The 20,074-nt window shown below is 51.7% G+C and overlaps 1 protein-coding gene across 2 annotated transcripts in view; it reads right to left on the reverse strand.

Annotated features, from left to right (window-relative positions):
- The window catches only part of acap3a (ArfGAP with coiled-coil, ankyrin repeat and PH domains 3a), an 81,873-nt gene that overhangs the window by 7,857 nt on the left and 53,942 nt on the right, over positions 1-20,074 (reverse strand). The window contains exons 11-23 of one of the 2 annotated variants that reach the window (XM_042343622.1): positions 12,331-12,443; positions 10,751-10,802; positions 8,819-8,919; positions 7,398-7,509; positions 6,657-6,865; positions 5,321-5,390; positions 4,731-4,825; positions 3,928-4,142; positions 3,265-3,366; positions 2,575-2,667; positions 2,050-2,270; positions 1,486-1,595; positions 941-1,051 (exon numbers count right to left, since the gene is read on the reverse strand). In XM_042343622.1, the coding sequence (XP_042199556.1) occupies positions 941-1,051; positions 1,486-1,595; positions 2,050-2,270; positions 2,575-2,667; positions 3,265-3,366; positions 3,928-4,142; positions 4,731-4,825; positions 5,321-5,390; positions 6,657-6,865; positions 7,398-7,509; positions 8,819-8,919; positions 10,751-10,802; positions 12,331-12,443 (1,604 nt within the window). Of the gene's footprint in view, positions 1-940; positions 1,052-1,485; positions 1,596-2,049; positions 2,271-2,574; positions 2,677-3,264; positions 3,367-3,927; positions 4,143-4,730; positions 4,826-5,320; positions 5,391-6,656; positions 6,866-7,397; positions 7,510-8,818; positions 8,920-10,750; positions 10,803-12,330; positions 12,444-20,074 lie in introns of both variants that reach the window. The other variant, XM_042343620.1, reaches the window with a different exon arrangement.

Below are 20,074 nucleotides of genomic sequence, written 5' to 3' on the forward strand. Positions count from 1 at the left end.
TTCTTTTGAAGGGATTATTATCCCGGGAAAGCGATCCACCAGTCACCTACCGGGTTGCTACTCGCTGCTCGATAAACAGAGGGGTGTGGAATGAGGAAACTTGCCTAAGGTTTCGCCCCGACCGGGAATCAAACCCGGGTCCTCTCGCTTGCGAGGAGAGTGCTCTGACTGATACTCTACAGGACTCTATGGAGGACGCTGAAATGTCTCAAAGAGAGGAATGGGGTAGGAGGAGATCAGAGGGAAACTTGAGGGTGAGAGCCTTGCAAGGGGCACAGTGAATTTCGTGTGTGACAGAAAACACTGAGGTCTCGGCGAGGGAGTGCATTTTAAAGAGGATTTCTGATCACCAATGGGCTATGGAGTAACAACAGATGGCGAGTTTCGCAGCAGTGATGAAACTCACAGTAAAGCACCGAGACATTCAACCATCTGCACTTTGGGAGCCGATGGGCTTTTTTTTAACCCGATAATGACCGGTTTAAACGGGAATTTTGTTCGAAGGGAATAATCTCGCTTCTGGGGTAGAAGCTTGCGGTTCAACCACCCAAATCAGGAGCTCACAGTCTAAGCTGGTGCTTTAATGCTCCAATGGGACTGGATAATAATATTATTAATAATAATAATAATACTTGCATTTGATGGAGTGCCTTATCACATCATTGAGATGTCTCAAAGCATCTCATATTTATTTTGTTTGCTTATTTATCTAGTTATTTATGTATTTGTTTGTTTAAAGGGATTGGGAGGAGGAGAGGGACATTGTCCGAGCTGCTATCTTTTGGATGAGATGTAAACTGAAAGGTGGAGAGGGGGGGGGGGGGGGTAAGGTGAAGAGGGGTGGGGGGGAAGGTGGAGAGGAAGGGGAAAGATGGGGGGAGAAAAGGTGGAGGTTTGGGGGGGAAGGTGGAGGTTTGGGGGGGCGGGGAAGGTGGCTTACAGTGTCACAATGTCTGCGTTTGCAGCTTGCACAGCGATGCTCAGTGGATCCTGTCCGTCCTCATCCACAGCGTTCTGACTGGCTCCGCGTTTGAGAAACAGACACACCTGGCTGCAGGGAGAGTTACACACAGACAGAATGAGGGACACCCCTGAATGCCGCCGCCACAACCCCCGGTGACTTCGCTCTCCTGCAGCCACCCACCCTCCGACCTCCCGTCACAGCCTCGATCGAGACGTCTCTTAAACGGACTCAATGTCCCCGTTCTCAACCGGCTCAGTCGGTTGTCAGCTCGCCTCGGGCTCAGGAGGTTGTGAGTTTGAGCTCGCCACCCCCCCACCCCCCCACTCTCCCCCCCCCACACCCACTCCAACGTCAGGGGCTTTGCTCTCACGGTCCAGGCTGACAGTCCAGCGTAGTGCTGGGGGTGGGGGGCTGCACTATCAGAGGTGCCGTGGTCCGATTCAGACGTTAAACTGAGCTCGTGACAGCCCAGTTGTGGTTCTTACAGACCCCGCGACGACTATTGAAGACGCTGTTATTACCCGGTGTGGCCCAGGTAGGTGCCGTGGTGAATGGGGCCTCGACCCCGGATGTCCTTTTGATTGACGTCAGCCCCGTTCTGCAACAGAAACTCACAAGCCACCAGCGAGCCCTGTGGAAGCCACCGAACAGCAGGCAATGAGGAGGAGACTGGTGTCCCATCAACGCGATGCTTTAACCGTTTGGAACATGCTGAATGTGTTCCCTCTACACCTCTCCTTCAGCCTTTCCCACCCTCCCACCCACCCTCCCTCCCTCCCTCCCTCCCTCATCCTCCGCCTTGCTCAGCTTTCTCCTCGCTCCCTCCCCATTTCGCTTCCCCCTCCCAGTTCGGGACAAAGCCAAGGATTGTCCATGGAATTGCTCCGTGACAATGGTACCAATGAGAGAGGGACCACTCACAAGAGGAACCGTTTACCGCTTACAACCCCCTCACTCCCGGATCCTGGAATTTGAACGGCCGCCATCGCATTCCCAAAGATCCCTGAGCTCCGGGAGAGAGCCTCCCACCCCATTAGGGTCTGACACCACCCCCTCCCCCAACCACCCCCGGGGCTCACACACACCCCGATCACCGCCTGGATCAGTGGCGTCTTGTTCTCATCCTCGTCGTTGACCCAATTGACGTCCGCGCCGTGTGCCAGGGCCTCAGCCATGACGGCCAGGTTCCGGGCGTGAGCCGCCTTGTACACCAGGATCCCGGGGTGCAGCTCCCGCAGGTCCTCCGTGTCCGACTGCTCGTGCTCCATCTCCGGCTCCCCGCTCGATTCCTCCGAGACCTCGCTCACTGTGCACAACGGCAGAACACGGTCAGAGGGCAAGAGGGTTGAGGGCTGAGGGCTGAGGGTAGAGGGCAGAAGATAGAGGGAGAAGGGTAGCGTGTAGGGGGTGGAGGCAGAGGGCAGAGGGTAGAGGGTAGACGGCAGAGGGTAGAGGGTGGAGGGCAGAGGATAGAGGGCTGAGGGTAGAGGGTGGAGGGTGAAGGGCAGAGGATAGAGGGCTGAGGGTAGGCGGCCCCAGCACTGACAACAGGAACTGTAACGAGTGTTCCAGTGAGGAGGAGCAGGAGGAGAGGTAAACACAGAACTAACCTTCTTCAGTGACGATGTCCACTATGGTGCCAAACACCAGAATATCCGTGCTCCCGTCCGTGCTGCCGCCCAGCCCACTGTCACTGCTCAAACCTGCGGGACCAACAGTTGGAATACAAGACACACTTTAGTGCCTGAATAAACCGCTCCGGAGATAATGGCAGTAAAGAGCAGGACAGGGCCTGTTCTCCATCCCATTGTAGATATGAAAGCCTCTATGTGCGCCCCTCTTTCTCTCTGCTTCCCTAATTGTGTGCGTGTCTCTCTCTCTCTTTAATTCTATGTGCCCCGTTCCATCTCGCTCGCTCTCTCTCTCTGCGACTGTCCATCTGTGTGCATGTGTCTTTCTCTCCAATCCTATATTGACCTGGAATGGATCGCTAGGATAATGGGAGACAAACTCCTTTCTCATTTCCAATAGGCCACAGGATCTTAAACGTCCACCCGAACGGGTACACCGGACCTCGGCTCAGCATGTCACCTGACAACGCAACCCTATCAACCCCACCGCCCCCCCCCCAACCCCCCAAGCGCTATGCTAGAGCGTCAGCTTAAACCATGAACCCAACGTCTGTGACGAGGGGGAGTGGGGGGGGGGGGGCTTCAACTCATAGCCTTCTGACCTTCAGAGGCGAGAGCTGGCCAGCGTAGGGGGTAGGAGGTCACAGTGTCAGTGCCTACTCTACTCACTGCGAGGCCCGGCCGCTGTGGTGTCGAAGTAGGAGAAGAGCGAGTCCAGTTCATCCGGGCAGAAGAGCGAATCCCTCCGGAACTTTCTCTCCAGCGCGGCGGCTGCGGCAGGAGAGGAGAGGAGGAGATGAGAGGAGACGAGGAGAGGAGTGGAGAGGAGGAGAGGAGAGGAGAGGAGTGGAGAGGAGTGGAGAGGAGAGGAGAGGAGAGGAGGAGAGGAGAGGAGGAGAGGAGAGGAGAGGAGAGGAGTGGAGAGGAGGGGAGGAGACAACAGGAGAGGAGTGGAGAGGAGGAGAGGAGAGGAGAGGAGATAACAGGAGTGGAGAGGAGGAGTGGAATGGAGAGGAGGGCAATTGTCGCGACCGAGAAAAGAAAAAGTAAAAAAATGCAGAACTTTTAAGTTTCAACAACAAAATTTTGGGGCATTTTACGCCAACCGAGTAAATCCAGGCCTGGGTAGAATTTCCTAGCGATGAGTTCGACTAGTTTCCCCCCGTTTTACCCGAGAATCGAACCCGGGGCCTCTCGCTTGCGAGGCAAGTGCTCTAACCAATACACTGCATACGGGAAACGCCACTTGACCGCGAAGTGTAGTGACTGCGCGTTTTGCCAGCCATCGCAGCGGCCAATTCGCGCTCTCAGCGACATCCCCGCCATCGGTACCTGAAGCCAGCGTTGCCGGGGAGGCGTTGCACGTGTCCTGGCGGTATCGTCGGCGAGCGGTCGGGGCTTTGGACGAGCTGTTCTGCCGCCGGCATTTCTTCACGCTCCAGCGCCGGGGCTTGCGCTCGCTCTCCACCAGCACCTCACTGTTCGGGAGCTTCTTAAGGAATTTCTTCTCCACGTATTTGGCTTTTATCCAGGTCTCCTTCTCCTGCCTGGAAACGTCACCAGAGACGTGAGCACCAGAGACTGTGTGTGTGTGTGGGGGGGGGGATGGGGGGCGGTGCTAAAACGCGAGTTGGGCTAATTAGCCCATGGTTTAACCCACGCTCAGTCTCAGGCAGGTGGGCAACTGAACATTGTATCATCCTTTTCCTTAGTTCAGTGGTGACCAACCCACGGCCCCAGGGCAAAAAGTGACACACGGGGACATTAATTTGATACCGTGCCTAATCGAAGCGCTTCACGGGATCTACATGAAGTGGAGTGACTGTGTATTTTGTGGACGAAAGGTGGCAGGCACATTGCGCACAGCAATGTCCCACGGACAGCCATGGAGTGAGTTGAAGCGACCAATTTTTTATTCAGGGAGGACGACTGTTGGCCAGGACACCGGGAGAAAGAAACTCCCTTCTCTTTTTCAAATAGGGCCACGGGATCTCTAACATCCATCTGACCAGGCGGACGGGAGGATCACCGGTTTAGCATCAAAACGGATCGGACGTGGGGCCATCTTCATCCGAACACATCTGGTGAATTTTGTGGAGCGCAGGGGTTGGGTTGAAAGGTTAGCTGAGGGTTACCTGGTGCTTCCTGGCTGTGGCTTCTTGGCTGCCTGTTCCCCACATTTGCTCTCGTAAATCTGGTTCATAGTGTTGTTCCCCAGCTCACACATCAACTGTAAAAAGACAAGCTTTGTTTCATCTTCAAATTGTCTCTGACTATGACCCCCACACGCCCACCACCACCAAACTACCCCTCCTGTATGAGGGTGGGAAGCAGAGGGGTGAAGGAGAGGGGGAAGAATAAGAATAATAATCCTTGCATCTGATATAGCGCCTTATCGTGTCGTTGTCATGTCTCAGAGCACTTCACACCAGAATATTTTCTGGGTGAAACGCGGCAGATGATCGACTAACAACCGGGTTCCTGGTTACCGCTCGGTAAACAGAGGTGTGTGTGCGTGTGTGTGTGCGTGTGCGGAGTAAGGAAACTTGTTTAAGGTTTCGACCTGCTCAGGAATCGAACCTGGATCCTCTCGCTTGCGAGACCAGTGCTCTAACCACTACGCAACAGCACTCCACAGATACAATAGGATTTTACCTGGAAACTTGTAAATCTTACATGATTAACTCAACGGGTGAATAAAGTTCAGGATAGTGTCTGTCATTACCTTGAGCAACTCAGGCTCCCAGGAATCCAGGGTGAGCGAGCGGACTTTGGAACACTGAACCCCAAGACTCCTAAGGGGGATGAGATGGGGAGTTGGGTGGGTGGGGGGGGGGGAAAAAAGAAATAGGTTTGCTGATGTTTGAGGGTGATCTCACAGTGTTGGAACTCTCTGTTTTCCAGTTCTTTAACGCTACAACAACTGCAAAACTCCAACACGCTTCATCGACTCAACGGATGAACTCTCGCTCGCCTCAGGCAATGACCCAAATTGTCTGAAGTCTTCATGTTTAATTTCAGATAATGGCCTTTGCTGTTCTCTGGCCATCCTAAAGCTGGTTGTTTTTTTTCCCTTCTCTCCAGCCCCCCCACCTTCCCCACCCTCTCTCTTCACCCGAAATCCGTCTACACGCACTTTATATAACAATGATAATAATTCACGTATTGGATATAGAGCTTTATCATGTTGTTGGGACGTCTCAAAGCGCCTCACAGGATACGCTGTAAAGTCTAGTGACCAATTTTCATCCATCAATGTCCCACAAGCAGCCGTGGAGTGAGTGACTAATTTTATTTGAGGGATTCTCAGCCAGGACACCGGGAGAGAGAAACTTCCTTTTCTCCTCTTTTCGAATAGCGCCGCGGGATCTTTAATGTCAGGTGGAGACGGGGAGTTCGGCTTAACATCTGAAGGGCGGCACCTCCGACAATGCAGAACTCCCCCAGCACTGTATTTGCCCGTCAGCCTGGATTGTATGGGTTCCAAGTCACAACACGGGGCCAACAGGAGTCAATTGGTTGTGTGTGTGTGGTGTGTGTGTAGCATGTGTGTGGGCGTGTGGGTATATGTGTGAGTGTCTGTGGGTGTGTGTGAGTATGTGTGTGGGCGGGCGTGTGGGTATGTGTGTGAGTGTCTGTGGGTGTGTGTGAGTGTGTGCGTGTGTGGGTATGTGTGTGTGTGTGTTGGTGTGTGTGGGTGTGTGTGAGTGTCTGTGGGTGTGTGTGTGTGTGAGTGTGTGCTTGTGTGTGTGTGGGTGTGTGTGTGTGGGTGTGTGTGTGTGTGTGTGTCGGTGTGTGTGGGTGTGTGTGTCGGTGTGTGTGGGTGTGTGGTAGGGTGGTAGAGATTCTTCACATTGTTAACTTCAAGGCTTTGGTTTCTGGTCCCATCATCGTCCGTTGAGGTGGGTGGAGGGAATAATAATAATAATAATAATAATCCTTGCATTTGATAGGGCACCTTTTCACGTCGTCGAGACGTCTACAAGCGCTTCGCGGAATATACTGTAAAGTGTAATGACTGTGTGTGTGTGTGTTTTTTTTTCTTTGCGGGGCGAGGGTACCTGTGAATGCCCGAGCACTCGATGCACAGAGTGATGCCCAGGTTGATGCTCGCCCAGCGGGGATCCGGCTGCCCACAGTCGCAGCACTGCTCGTTGCCCGCGATCCCCTGAACCCGTTGCAGGATGCTGTCGCCCTTGCCACCGCGCTCGCGGGATTCGCTGGCTGAGTCGATGCTGCTGGTGGACGGGGAGGCTGTTCGGTCCAGTCTCTGCCGGGCGGGGGAAAAAAATCACGCGAGTCTTACCCTCAAAATCTCTTCCGATGCCACCCTCTTCTACCGTTCGTTGCTCCCGCGCTTACCGTCTGCACTGAATCCCCTCCCCGCCCCCCCCCCCTCCCCTCCGGTGGAAGAGACAAGCCCTCGAGATGGGCTTTGGGAAGGTGAGGTGAGGTGGCGGCGGAGACGGAAAGGGGAACTCGCCCGCGTTTCGGAGATGGGGTGGGGGGTGTTCAAACGAGCCGTCTCCCCTTCCGACCTCGCCAAACCCAATAGGTTCCATCGCTCGGTGGTGGTGATGGAGGAGGGGGAGATTTGCACTGTTGCTCAAAGTGTTCCGCGACTTATCTTATGGCACCCTGGACCAGCAGGTGGCCCCCTTCTCCAGCTAAGTGTGTCTCGCTCCTCTCAGTAAGAGCCTGGGACACTAGGACCAGCAGTTTACAGAAGGTTGTACGTTAAGGCTCCATTTCCCTACCACCAAGACCCCCACCCCCACAGGTGTGAGACGGTGGGGGCTTACATTGATGTAGTTGTTGTCTGGGCTTTCCCTGTATGCCGTCGCGATGCTGGCCTGCACAGCCTGGATCCAAGCCAGTCGCAGTTTCTCAGAGTCCGCCTGCAGCATACAGCTCCTGCGTCAACCAAACACACAAGTCAACAAGACTGAAAGTTTCCGTCGCGGCCGCCCATCACTGGAGTCCCCAAGCTCAGTGATTAGAGCACTCGCCTCGCAAGCGAGAAACCTGGGTTCTATTCCCGGACAGGGCGAAATGTTGGGCAAGTTTCCTTACTCCACCCGCCTCTGTTTACCTGCCAGTAAATAGGAACCCGGTTGTTAGTCGATTGGCGGATCGCTTTTCCGGGGGTAATAATCCCTCAACAAAATAATAATCATTTGGTCACTCAATTTGGTCACGACTGTTTGTGGGCCACTTCTGTGCGCAATTGGCTCCCACAAATATACAGTCAATTCACTTTACAACAACAACTTGCATTTATATAGTACCCCTCACGTGGGGTAGGGTCCCAGAGCGCTTAAAAAAGTTTACTGCAATCGCTGCTGGGTGTACTTTGTTTTGTAGGTAAAGACGGTTGCCGTTTTGCGCCTTGCAAGGTCCTGTGTGATTAACCTGAAGGGATTGACCCGACAGCCAGGACACCAAGAGAGAGGAACTCCTTTTCTTTTCCAAAAGCCGTGCGGGAACTTTTTAACACAAGTCGGTGTATGGGATATTGGTCGAACCTCCAAGAGATCCAAAAGACACTACCCACCTTCCCCCCCCCCCCCGCACCGCCCCCAGCGTTGTTCTAGAGCGTCAGCCTAGACCGTGAGCTCAAAATCTCCAGCTCAGAGGCTCGAACCACAACCTTCTGACCCGGAGGAGTCAGTGAGAGAGAGAGAGAGAGAGAGGGAGAGAGCGAGCGCAGTCAGCTGAAGCGAGCTCAGTGAAGCGGGATAATGTAAAACACTTTGAGACTCTTTGTGTGGGACGCAGTTGGTTTGTCCTGTTAGAAACACAAGCCCATTGATAGACAAGTGCTGCAGGAGGCTTCAGTTTGGTGCAGGTTTGTCCTGGTTCCCGACTGATGTACTGTTGACCGTGCTGTGCTGCTGCGTGCTGCGTTCTGACACAGTGAAGCCCTTCTGATTACAGCGCTCTCTGAAACTTCGGGACGGCCTTTAAACAGGTTCATGTTTTATTTAAAAACAGGGAACGCTTGAGAACATTTCCAACATCCTTCCGCATTGTTGCCTGAGATCCGTGGCCTCGAGGGAGGGAGGGAGGGAGGGTTTGCTTATGGGATAGCCAATGGATTTCCGTTTACCGGATTTATTTTCTCCTCCTCTGTCGACTGTCGTGTGAACACCCACCCACCCCCACACCGCCCCCCCCCACCCCCACCCACACACCCCACCATGTCGTCGCGAGACTTACTTACTTGTTTGGAGAGACCACCTCAAAGCAAAATCGCCTCTCGATGTCCTCGCAGGGTTTCACGGAGCAAAGGCGCAGGTCCTCGACCACAACAGTCAGTGCGTCCTGAGGCAAGACAAGAGAGAGAGAGAGAGACTTGGAGTCACATAGTCTAAGCTGACATGCCAATGCAGTGCTGGGGGAAGTGCTGCATTGTCGGAAGTGCTGGCCTTCGGATGAGACATTAAACCGAGGTCCCATCTGCCTGTTCGGGTGGATGGTAAACACAGGGCTCTTCACGTCGGGAGGATGTCTCAGAGCGCTCCACGGGATACCCCGTAAAGCGCAGTGGCCGTGTGTTTTTACGAACTAAATTCGGAAGCCGGTTTCTTTTAAGCGCTCCGAGACACCGCCCCGGGTGAAGGGCACTATATTATCAAAAGTTGTTGCTGTTTTTCAGGAACTGCAGGGATGGGTGGTGGGGGGGGGGGTGTTGGTGATGCCAATTATTATTAGTATTGGATCTAAGGCTGACAGCCACAGCGGGTTTTTTTGGGGGGGAGGGGGGGGAAACATTGCATTTCCTCCAATTAGTGTCTAAACTCCGGTATTAAAAACAGCGTGGGCGCACCTCAATCATCCAGTGTAATAACTCCTCTTGAATCTATCGCGCAGAATATTTTTGAGGACTGCGGTTTGACAGGAAACACCCACGCAACCTGGGACACTGACTGTGAGTTCGACATGTTTTTGCTCATCGCTCACCCATCTCCTGCCTTGTTCGTTGCTGCAATTAAGCGAGTTCTAGCTTTCAGCTCTCGCTCCCTGCAGCTCTCATGCCTCCTCCTCCTCCTCGGTCCACTTTGCCAGAAATCCCTCTCTCATTGAGCGAGTGCTTTCGGTCATCTCCCTCCTACTCTCCTCCCTTCCCCTATCCCTCTCAATCTCCCACTCCATCTCTGTCAAACACTTTGAGATATTTTCCTGTGTGAAAGGCGCTGTATAAGTCCTCCGAAAATAATAATAATAATCCTTGCATTCGATACAGTACCTTAATCTTGTCGTCCACACGTCTCAAAGCGCTTCACAGGAATATACTCTAAAGCGGATTGACTGCGTATTTTGTGGGTTGAAACGCGGCAGCCAATTGCGCACAGCGGCGTCCCACAAACAGCCGTGGAGTGATTGACAAATTTTATTTGGGGGATTGTTGACTAGGACACCGGGAGAGAGAAACTCTCTTCTCTATTTGAACAGTTCCATGCAACAACAACTTGTATTTACACAGTGCTTTTCATGCGGGCTAGCGTCTCGGAGCGCTTAACAGTGGCGGAGTGGAGGTATGATCGAAGAGGAAGGTCTTCAGCTATGATCTGAAGTCCGACAAAGAGTGGGTTTAGTCTGAAATTATCTCAACGCTAAGGCCATATAGAACTGCGGACCTCAGGGGTTAAAAACATCAGCTGGTAAAAGCAGGTGGTAGATGGCAAATTATCTGTTTAAGATTTAGTTGTGCGTCACTGTATGTGAGTGCGTGTGTGAGGGAAGGGAAGAGAAAGAGAGAAAGAGAGAACGAAAGAAAGAAAGAACGAAAGAAAGAACGAAAGAAAGAAAGAAAGAAAGAAAGAAAGAAAGAAAGAACGAAAGAAAGAAAGAAAGAAAGAAACAAACAAAGAAAGAAAGAAAGAAAGAGAGAGAGAGGTAAAGGTAGAGAGAGGGAGAGAGAGAGAAAAAGAGAAAGGCAGACAGAGAGAAAGACAGAAAAAGAGAGACAAAGGCAGAAACAAAGGCAGAGAAAGAGAAAGTCAGAGAGTCAGTGAGAGAGGGAAACAAAGGAAGAGAGAGACAAAGAAGAGAGAGAAAGGGGGAAGCAGTGAGAGAGAGAGAGAGGGAGAGAGAGAAAAAGAGAGTGTCTGAGGCAGCGAGACGAAAACAAAGGGAAAGAGAGAGCTCCTACCTTCATCTTTTTCTGATAAACCAATTGGCTGTTTTGAATGGAAAACCACCTCCTGAAAGAACAAAAGAGTTCCGTGAAGACAATGATCTCGGCCTTGGTTGAACGAGGTCGCAATGCAATACAAAATAACATTTGAACAGCGCTTTTCCCATCAGGAGGACGTCCCAAGGCGCTGGATAGTCAGGGATTTGAACCCGAGCTGGGGAGGAGTGAAGATGGAGGACAGGGGGCGTAGGAGGGTGGTTGAAGGCACGGTCAAAGAGGAGGGAAAGCTGGAATTCCTCCAGCAAGAACTGGGGATCAAATCCCTCCTCTCACCCCCTTCTCGCCCCCCCCCAACCCCCACCGCCCCAATCCACCCCCACCATCAAAGGGGTTTTGGGTGAAACGGTTCCACCCTCAGAATGAAATCATGGCCACCTTGGTTCCTAACGTAGTGAGCGAGTTTCCCCGATCCTTCCGAGGGTAATTCCGATGATTAGAAATTGGGAATGGGATGCATTTAGAGAAAACATAACAAAGAAGACCCTGGCAAACATCCCCCAAATTCCTTTATGAAACCAAATGCTTCAGGTAGACATGGGGTCAGAACTCAGACTCCTGATTTTAGCCTCAATTGTCCAATGGGCGTCTGCCCTCAAGGCGTGACCCTCAATTGGAGCCAGGCAGCGGCCTGGGTCAGGAGGGCAACACAATTGTTGTCTTCAGGGGACGAGGGGGACAAAGGAAGACAGGGACCTGACCCATTGCTACACAGACGCTGCCCTGACAGGACCCGAGTCCGAGACAAAAAGTCAAAGGGCCACAGGTCAGCCTTTGTACCATGTCAATCGCAGAGACAAAGAACATGAAGCACAGACACATTCGATGATCGTAAGAACGTAGGAATTTGCCAGGCGGAAGCACACCAAGGTCTCCGTCCAGTTCGCCTTCCACCATCCTGGCAGGCGTTTGACACATTATGTCCCGAACTGTGCACTGTATCCCGAGACATTGTTTTCTAGCAGAAATATAGATCAAATAGGACCTTTGTGCGTCAGGCTCAGAAGAAATATCTCCAGAGTTGCTCCTGACCTTTAGCTCAGTGTCCTGTGGCTTCAGAGGCTGTCCCGGGGCTGTGTATTCTGATTGAGGTCGTGTTTAGCCACACAGAGGTGTGTCCGATCGTGGGATTGGGAAGTTTGTCACAGCCAGAAATCGGAACAACCTTACAGATGGGAGGGTTTAAAGAGCAGTTGGCATTTTCTGCAAAGACTCTAAACATTGTGGGGAGGGGGGTGGGGGGCGTGGAGGGGGATAGTCTCGTTGAGTTTTTAACCATCAGTGGCCGCGCTTTCAGCCACTACGCCTCGAAACCCTCTGAAACACTCTTCTTCCAGCGCTCCGTCACTGTCAATCGCTCTGGAACACTACCCTGCATGAGGGGTGCTATATAAATGCCAGTCGTTGATGTTGTTGTCGTTGTTTGATGTTGAGTTATTCCCGGCGGGCGGGTGGTGGGGTGGGGGTGGGTTGTGGGGGGCGGGGGAAGAGTTAAACAGGAATGTGCTGTACGATGGGTACAGTGAGTCACTACGTACCTGTTCCACGTTTTAAAGGCATTGCTTGCCCTCTTGAACAGATACCCTTCCATCACCACGCCATTGGGAGCATCGACGTTGAACTCCGCCTTGGAATCATCGTAGGAGAAGTCCTGCGGAGAAAGGCGGGCGAGGAACAGTCACTTTTTGGGGGGGGGGTTGTTTCACTTTCTAAATTATTACCAAAGCTTTTCACAACACTGAACACCTCCGTCTGGTTAGGAGAGAAGCTTAAATCCTCTCGCTAGTAACCTGATAACATGATCCTAACAGCCAGAGGCAACAGGTTTTTGTTCCGTGTGACAACCGACCCAGAAGGGAACAGGTTTCCCTCTTATCTAAATGTTGTTCTTGCACGGTCCAGACTGACTTTCCAGCGCAGTGCTGTGGGGGGGGAGCAATGCTTCGTTGGAGGTGCCGTCCTTTGGATGAGACTTTGAACCGAGCTCCCTACCCTGTGTCCAGTTCGAGTGGGGACCTTAAAGATGTCATGACGCTTACGGAAAAAGCGAAGGGAGTTTCTCTCTCTCTCGGTGGCCTGGCTCACAGTTACCCCAGAGAGAGAGAGAGAAAGAGAGAAAAATTGATCATTCACTTCACGGCTGTTTGTGGGACGCAGTCATCCCATTCACAGTAAAATCCTGTGAAGCTCTTTGAGACGTCCTCCTGACGTGAAAGGCGCTGCATCGAACGCCCAATTTGCTTTGAGGTCACGAGCAGCCCCGCAGGGTGCAGTCCGAAAAGGTTTTTATACAATAATAAAGTCTCGACAAATTAAAGGCAGCAAAATATCAGACGAAATGCTATTGAGCGTCCGTCCAGCGTGCAAAAAAGAAAAAAGACCGTAAAAGGGATTCAATCAACGTTGCGTAAGACGTATTGATCCTGAAGTCTCTGTCCGTGGTGCTGAACGTCCTGTGATTTCATTTACACAGTAAAAATCACTGCGGCTGCACTTGTCTAATTACTTATGTCAACAAAACCCATTCAAGTGATGCTAATGATGCCTCATCTAATTTAACATGCCCAGAGGGTAGGTAGCAGCTCCCAATGGCAAAGGCGGTCTCTCTGCCACACAGAAAGGTCAGTTTTCTCTTCCTGCGTTGTACGCACGCTGAGGTTTTGTACGCTTCCGTCTCCCCCCCCCCCCCACCTCCATCCCCCAAAACGTACATGAAAGCATCACCACAATTTTTTTCGCCCAAGGTCTCTCTCTCGTCTGGAATCAGATCGTCATAATAATCCTCGCATTTGATACGCGCCTTTCACCGCGGTGACGGATCTCAGGATTTTGAGACATCTTCCTGACGTGGAAGGCGTCGATTCAAATGCAAGCATAATTATTATTATTATTATTATTATTATTATCATCTGCGACATTCCCAAACTGTTGGGATAACGAGCAAATCCTGAAGAAATCCGGGTGGGTCTCAGACTGACCCTCAGGAATCCTTCACCGATCCTCCTTTGCCTAGAATCTGGGATTCTTCGGGATCGGAGCATGAGCCAGGCTCCAATGGGACCGCCTGAGATGTACCTGCACGTTAGCAAATCTCGCATTTTAGCCCGACCCGGGATGAAGCTCACTTGTGCAAACCGGGGAAAGGCTTTCTCAAGGTCCAAATCGAGCTGTGAGTAGGAACCCGGTTGTTAGTCAATTTCGGCTCGCTTTCCCGGGTTAATAATCTATCCAAAAAAATAATAATACGTTGGTCACTCAATCCACGACTGTTTGTGGGACACTGCGGTGCGCAACTACCTTTCACCCACAAAATAAACCGCCACTACAGTTTACAGTATATTCTGTGAGGCTCTTTGAGACGTCTCAACGACACGATGAGGGGCTATATCAAATACAAGGATCATTAAATCCCTGACTGTCCAGCGCATTGTGACGTCCTCCCGAACGTGAAAGGCGCTATACAAATATAATTTGTTGTTGTTAAAAATGCTCTTCAATTCAATTCAGACAAAACAAAATCCCTCGAGTAAGTAGGCAACGGGTAGAAAACTCCTCAATCATTCACATCAAATTATTATCATCTCCCTTGTAGCCGTGTGACAACTGACAGCATCAAATAACAAGACTCAGGTAACAGCGTAAAGCAACAAACAAACAGAGATTAAAGTGCAGCCTTGGTTATTTTTTCCTAGGGGCTTAAAAAAGTCTTTTTTTTGTTACTCGAAGATCAGGAACTTACCAGGGTGTAATTGAGACGACTGAAAATCTTCATTTTCAGACCGTTTATTAAGCGTCCTCGAAGCCGAGCGAAAATTAGCCCCAAGTAAGGGACCAGGAGAGAGAGCGCGAACGAGAGAGAGCACGAACGAACGAACGAACGAACGAACGAGTGAGAGCGAGAGAGGGAGAGAGAGAGAGAGAGAGAGAGAGAGCGTCTGTCGGCTTCTCAGTGACGTGATATCTCAGGGGTTTGGGATTTCAAGCCTCAGCTTGAGTTGAGCAGCGAGGAGTCGTTGTTTAGCTTCCAACATCTAAGACTCCCCTTCTCACTACTTCTCTCCTCACCTCCCCGCACTGATCTGTCTGGGGGGGGGGTTGTTCTACAGCGATCGCAGCTTGCACTCCAAACCATCAGGTTCCTCCGAATGCCGATGCTCGCAATGATGACTAGCCTCCTCTCTCGTGCCTCCCTGTCCCTTTCAACCGCAGCTCATTAACATGCAGCTGCCAGTCCCCCCTGGGTCCATGGGAACAAAGTCGTGTTCCCCCCTCCTCCATCCTCTTCTCTCCTCTCCTCTCCTCTCCTGCTTTCACTCACTCTCGCTCTCTCTCTCTCTCTTTCTCTCCCTGACAGTTCTTTCACTTCAACAAGGTGCTGGCCTCTCACTGAAAGGGAGATGGGCGATCCTCCCAACCCCCTCGCCCCTAAATTCTCCCCCCCAACCCCACACACCCGCCGCCCTCTCTGCCTCTTGGGGTTTCCAACATCCGGCTCAGGTACAAACCCTTAACTGTCCTCCCAATAGGAAAGGCGCCATATAAATGCAATTTGTTGTTGTTCTTGTTCTCTTGCTTTCGAGAGCAGCGCAGGTGCGGGGGGGTGGGAGGGGGGGGCAAGAAAGGGTTAAAACAACTTCACGCACATTCTTCAACCACGACTGGTCAGGACAGCTCCGTGACAGGACCCCCCCCCCCCCCCACTCCCACTTCCCCCACCCCCACTCCAAGGAAACGGGATCGGCTAAGCAGGCGCACACGCTCAATCACAACTCCATCCAAAGGCATTTTGTAACGTCCAAAGCTCCATCTGTCCCCGTCCTGTTCACGTATTCCTGCTTAATCAAACGTACGACAAGCATTCACTCACTAACCCCCAGCCCCCACCCCCCCCCCCACCCCACACACACACACACACACATACCAGTCCCCTCGATCTCCTCCCCCTTCCTCCCCTTTACACTTTTGCTGCTAAGGATTAAATCATTTTTTTTCCTCTCTCTGGGGGAAAAAAAAAACCCCAACCCCACACAAATCACTCGGGACCGAACAGAGGACACGGAAATTTGGACTCTTCCCCCCAACAAGTAAAAATACTGAGAATCATTAAAAAGGCTTTAAAGATGCCTTGACTCTCAATTCTCGTACCACACACAAAGCAGCACCACTCGCCCCCACCCCACCCCTCCCCACCCCAACCAGCTCCCCATTCTGTCCGGCCCGAGGCACCTCCAAATTCGCAGCGGTCTCAGCCTTAAGCCCGTTCTTCCGCCTTGTAACCAGCGTTGACATTACTTTGACGAGTTTGGTCAGAGTTTGGAAACCGTCGAAGGTTTCTTAACAAGAAGCACCATGACTTGACTGGATCTCGCATGGGATGCATTTGCAGGGTCACTCTCCCTTACCCCCAACCCCCCCCCACCCACCACCCCATACCCACATCCCAATAACCCATCTCCCTGTCTAATCACCCTAATCCTAATTCCCTGCTCTTCACCTCAATTCCCTCGTGCCACCACGCCTTTTTGAGACCTGCAGAAAACAGGCTTCCGAATTAAGGCTGAATTGAAAGCTCTTTCCACGGTTCTGAAGGTTTGTGAATTTTTAACATAAAATGAGTCTAACGGCCAAAGACTGGAGGGAATTTCAGAGCCCGCGGAAGGGGCGAAGAGTTGGAAAGTACGACTGGATCGTGATGCAGGTTCAGCCTCGGCTGTCAGTGCCTTGTTTTACTAAGAAAGCGAAGGGACAATGGAGGAGAACAGCCATGAGGGTTATACAGGGAAGGTAATGGTGTGTGTCAGCAGCGAAGGGGGGAGGGGAGGTCTGACAAAGAGGGGCAAAACGAAAAAAATACACAAAAGACAGCAGATGTTCCCTGGAGGAAGGAAACAAAGTAAAACGTTGGCCAACGAGGGAGAAGGCAGGATGTGATGGGGAAAAAAAGCATTACATATTGGTCGCAGAGTGGGAGAGCTTTAAATAATAAATGGTAACAGCATTCCTACACGTGTGCTAATGCTCAGAAAACTGGGATTCCTGTTTTTGATCAGATACAGTCCTTCACTTAAGTTCTGGTATAATGTCAGTGTGGAGGGGGGGGCGGGTAGCGGGGAGGGGAGGGGGTTTGTGACAATCTAAGGGATTCCAGAGATGACCAGCCTTTTGTTGTTGTTGTTGTTGTTGTTATGGTCGGCCGACAAAATATATTTTCTTCCATTGAGTGTTTATTTGATTCGTGCATCGGATCAAGAAATATTAAACTAATAGAAAACTAACAACACACGACCGATCGAACAGGGACTTACCGAGGCTCGTGCAAATGTTCGGGAGGGGCCGACAGGGGTGGTAGTGGGGGAGCGTATATCTTGACGGTCTCGCGGGCCACTTCTGGCCCACGGGCCACAGGTTGACCACCACTGCATTATACCATGGTGGGTCTAGCTCCAATGTGTACGGCTCGATTTATAAATCGGTGGGGAAATTGTTGTCGGACATTGTCTACAGTTGACGTTGGACTGTATAAAGCCACGTCAGCAAGAGAAACACTGACTGATATTTCATCGCCTTGCTGTTGGTACAGAGTTGCTTACATAATGGAAATAGACTCATGTGTGTGTGGTGTGTATGTGTGTTTGACAAGTTATATAACTCCCTGCAGGAATCGCTCTCTCAGTTTTAAGCCCGGTTGAGAAATTGCGACAGGCGATTTAAAAAAAAATCCTTCTTGTGATCTTTAACGGGAGCTGACATAATTATCCCAACTCATCACTTCATTTCCAACTCTTGAAATGTGGCAGAGTTGAGAACAGCATCAGAATAGGCCAGCGGGTGTTAAGCTTCCACTGGGTTAATGACTGCTCGTCACATAAGCACAGATAAATCTGCAAGTGGGGGCTCACAGCTCAGTGCAGACTGTCACTAAGGCAAAACAGTGGGTGGGATGTCATCTCTCTCAATCCTCCCACCCCCCACCTCCCGGATTTAATTAGGGTGATTAGGCACCTCAGACCGGTATTGGGATGAGGGTATTCAATTTCCCGAAACTCTGCAACGCTCTCCCTCAATCCCTCCGCTTTACCCCCTTCGTTTGCCATATTCGGGTCATGGGTGAATACGGTCGTCAATTTGCAGGTAGTGACGTCCCCACAAACAGCAGCCATAAAGTGAACGACCGATTCTATCCAGGAGAATGTCGGCCAGGACGCCAGGAGAGAGAAAGTCCCTTCTCCTTTTGAAGAGCGGATCATTAAAGACTGCCTGAACTGCAATTGAGTTATGTCCAGCTCTTAATTTTTATTGATTGGGTCACATTTCTATCCTTCCTTCAATAGGAACCATAAATGATTCATATTTCAAGCTTCTGAGAGGCACTCAGAGCCAGAAGGCCTTCCTTCCGCTCGCCTCACATCTCTCCGCTGTAATTCAATCGAAGGTGTTCACACTCAGCACTTCCCTTCTCTCCTCACAGCTTGCCTGCTGTGTGATAGGAGACCTCCAACTGCGCTCACGCATTGCAATCTCTGAGCTCGTTTCCTCCTGCGTTCACAGACTGTAACAGGTGTCAGCCAGCAACCCGCTCACCTCCGGGTCTGGTCTGAAAAGGACGGAGCCTCCGACCAACACAACACAACACTTCCCCCCTCCGTCTCCCCGTCCCTCTGCCCTGCTCCCCCAACACTGTGCCCAATCGCATTAGCCCGAATCACGAGCTCAAAAGTCCCTGACAACGCCAAGATACCCACATCAGTCACGACAAGATCACTCCCAGACCCGCTCCGAGACGCCGTCTTGCGTGAAGGGCGCTACGTACATACAAGTTGTTGTGGTTGACAATGCTTCTTGGCCATAGTGACCCAACGTGCGCGCTGATACAAGACAGGGAGCTGCCTAGTGACTCAGAAGCACAGCCATCAAACCATCTGCGGCTGATGCAGTTCACAAGGCAGTGAACGGGAAGGGCTGTCTGTCCACCCACCAGCAAATAATTCGGAACTAACCGTCCTGGAAAATCTCAAGGTGCCCGAGTCAGCAAGTGTTCACTCGCTCTCTAAAGCGATGAGCAGTTACTACAGCCTCCATCCAGCCGGGAGGCAATCTGGTCAGACTGAGCCGGTCGTTCACTGAAGCTCCCAAGAATGAAACAATACTGATCCTCGCCAACGAAATACTGGGTTCGTCCATATGAGGCTGGGCTTGAGGAGGGATTGCGGGGGGGTGGGCCAGGAGTGATCACAGAGTCTTGATCTTTCAGATCAGTGGCGGCGGGAGGGGGGGGGGGGAATTGCTGGACTTCTCAGTCACTGGGCTTCGCCAGAGCCTCCACGACGTGATAATGCACCTTATCGACTGCAGGAGTTATTATTGGATTAACTATAGAACAACTTAAATTATCGCATTAAATATTAATGGAAAGCTGAACGTGGAAACATTCACTGCCCTGGAGGATGGTGAGGTGGAAATGATCCAAACAAAAGAGCTGTGCTGAAGTGCAAAGGACCCCGCCCCCACTCTCTTTCTTTCCCCGCCCTATCCCACCTCCCCACCTGCATCCCCCCCCCACACACACACACACACACACACACGCCCGCACAGCGCGCGCACCCACATGCGAACGAAGGTCAAAGAGATGTGAAATCAAACTGATTTGCAGTACTGTAGAGACAGCGAGTGATCTCATCGCTGACACAGGCAGTGATTTCCCTGAGGACACTGTACAGGCTGGGGCGTTGGGTGTCAAACCGCCCGTCCCTTTTGACTAGACTAATGCAGGCATTAGGTAATGCGGCTTGTGTGACAGCCTGTTTCTAAGGAAACTGGGAGCCTTTCTGATCCACTCGAGACTGAAAGGGCAGGGGAACAAATCAATGTTTGGGAGGCTGCGCGGGGCTGGGAGCGGAGTTTATTTTGCTAATTTTGGAATCCATGGCGCAGATTTTTTGCAGAGCAGAGAGCAGTGAGGCTGATCACAGTGTTAGAGACAGAGGAGAGCAGTGAGGCTGATGCCAGTGTTAGAGACAGAGGAGAGCAGTGAGGCTGATCCCAGTGTTAGAGACAGAGGAGAGCAGTGAGGCTGATGCCAGTGTTAGAGACAGAGGAGAGCAGTGAGGCTGATCCCAGGTTAGAGAGAGGAGCAGTGAGGCTGATCCAGGGTTAGAGACAGAGAGCAGTGAGGCTGATCCCAGTGTTAGAGACAGAGGAGAGCAGTGAGGCTGATGCCAGTGTTAGAGACAGAGGAGAGCAGTGAGGCTGATCCCAGTGTTAGAGACAGAGGAGAGGAGTGTG

This window comes from Callorhinchus milii, unplaced genomic scaffold (genome assembly GCF_018977255.1).
Source record: "Callorhinchus milii isolate IMCB2004 unplaced genomic scaffold, IMCB_Cmil_1.0 Scaffold24, whole genome shotgun sequence".
Taxonomy (NCBI): domain Eukaryota; kingdom Metazoa; phylum Chordata; class Chondrichthyes; order Chimaeriformes; family Callorhinchidae; genus Callorhinchus; species Callorhinchus milii.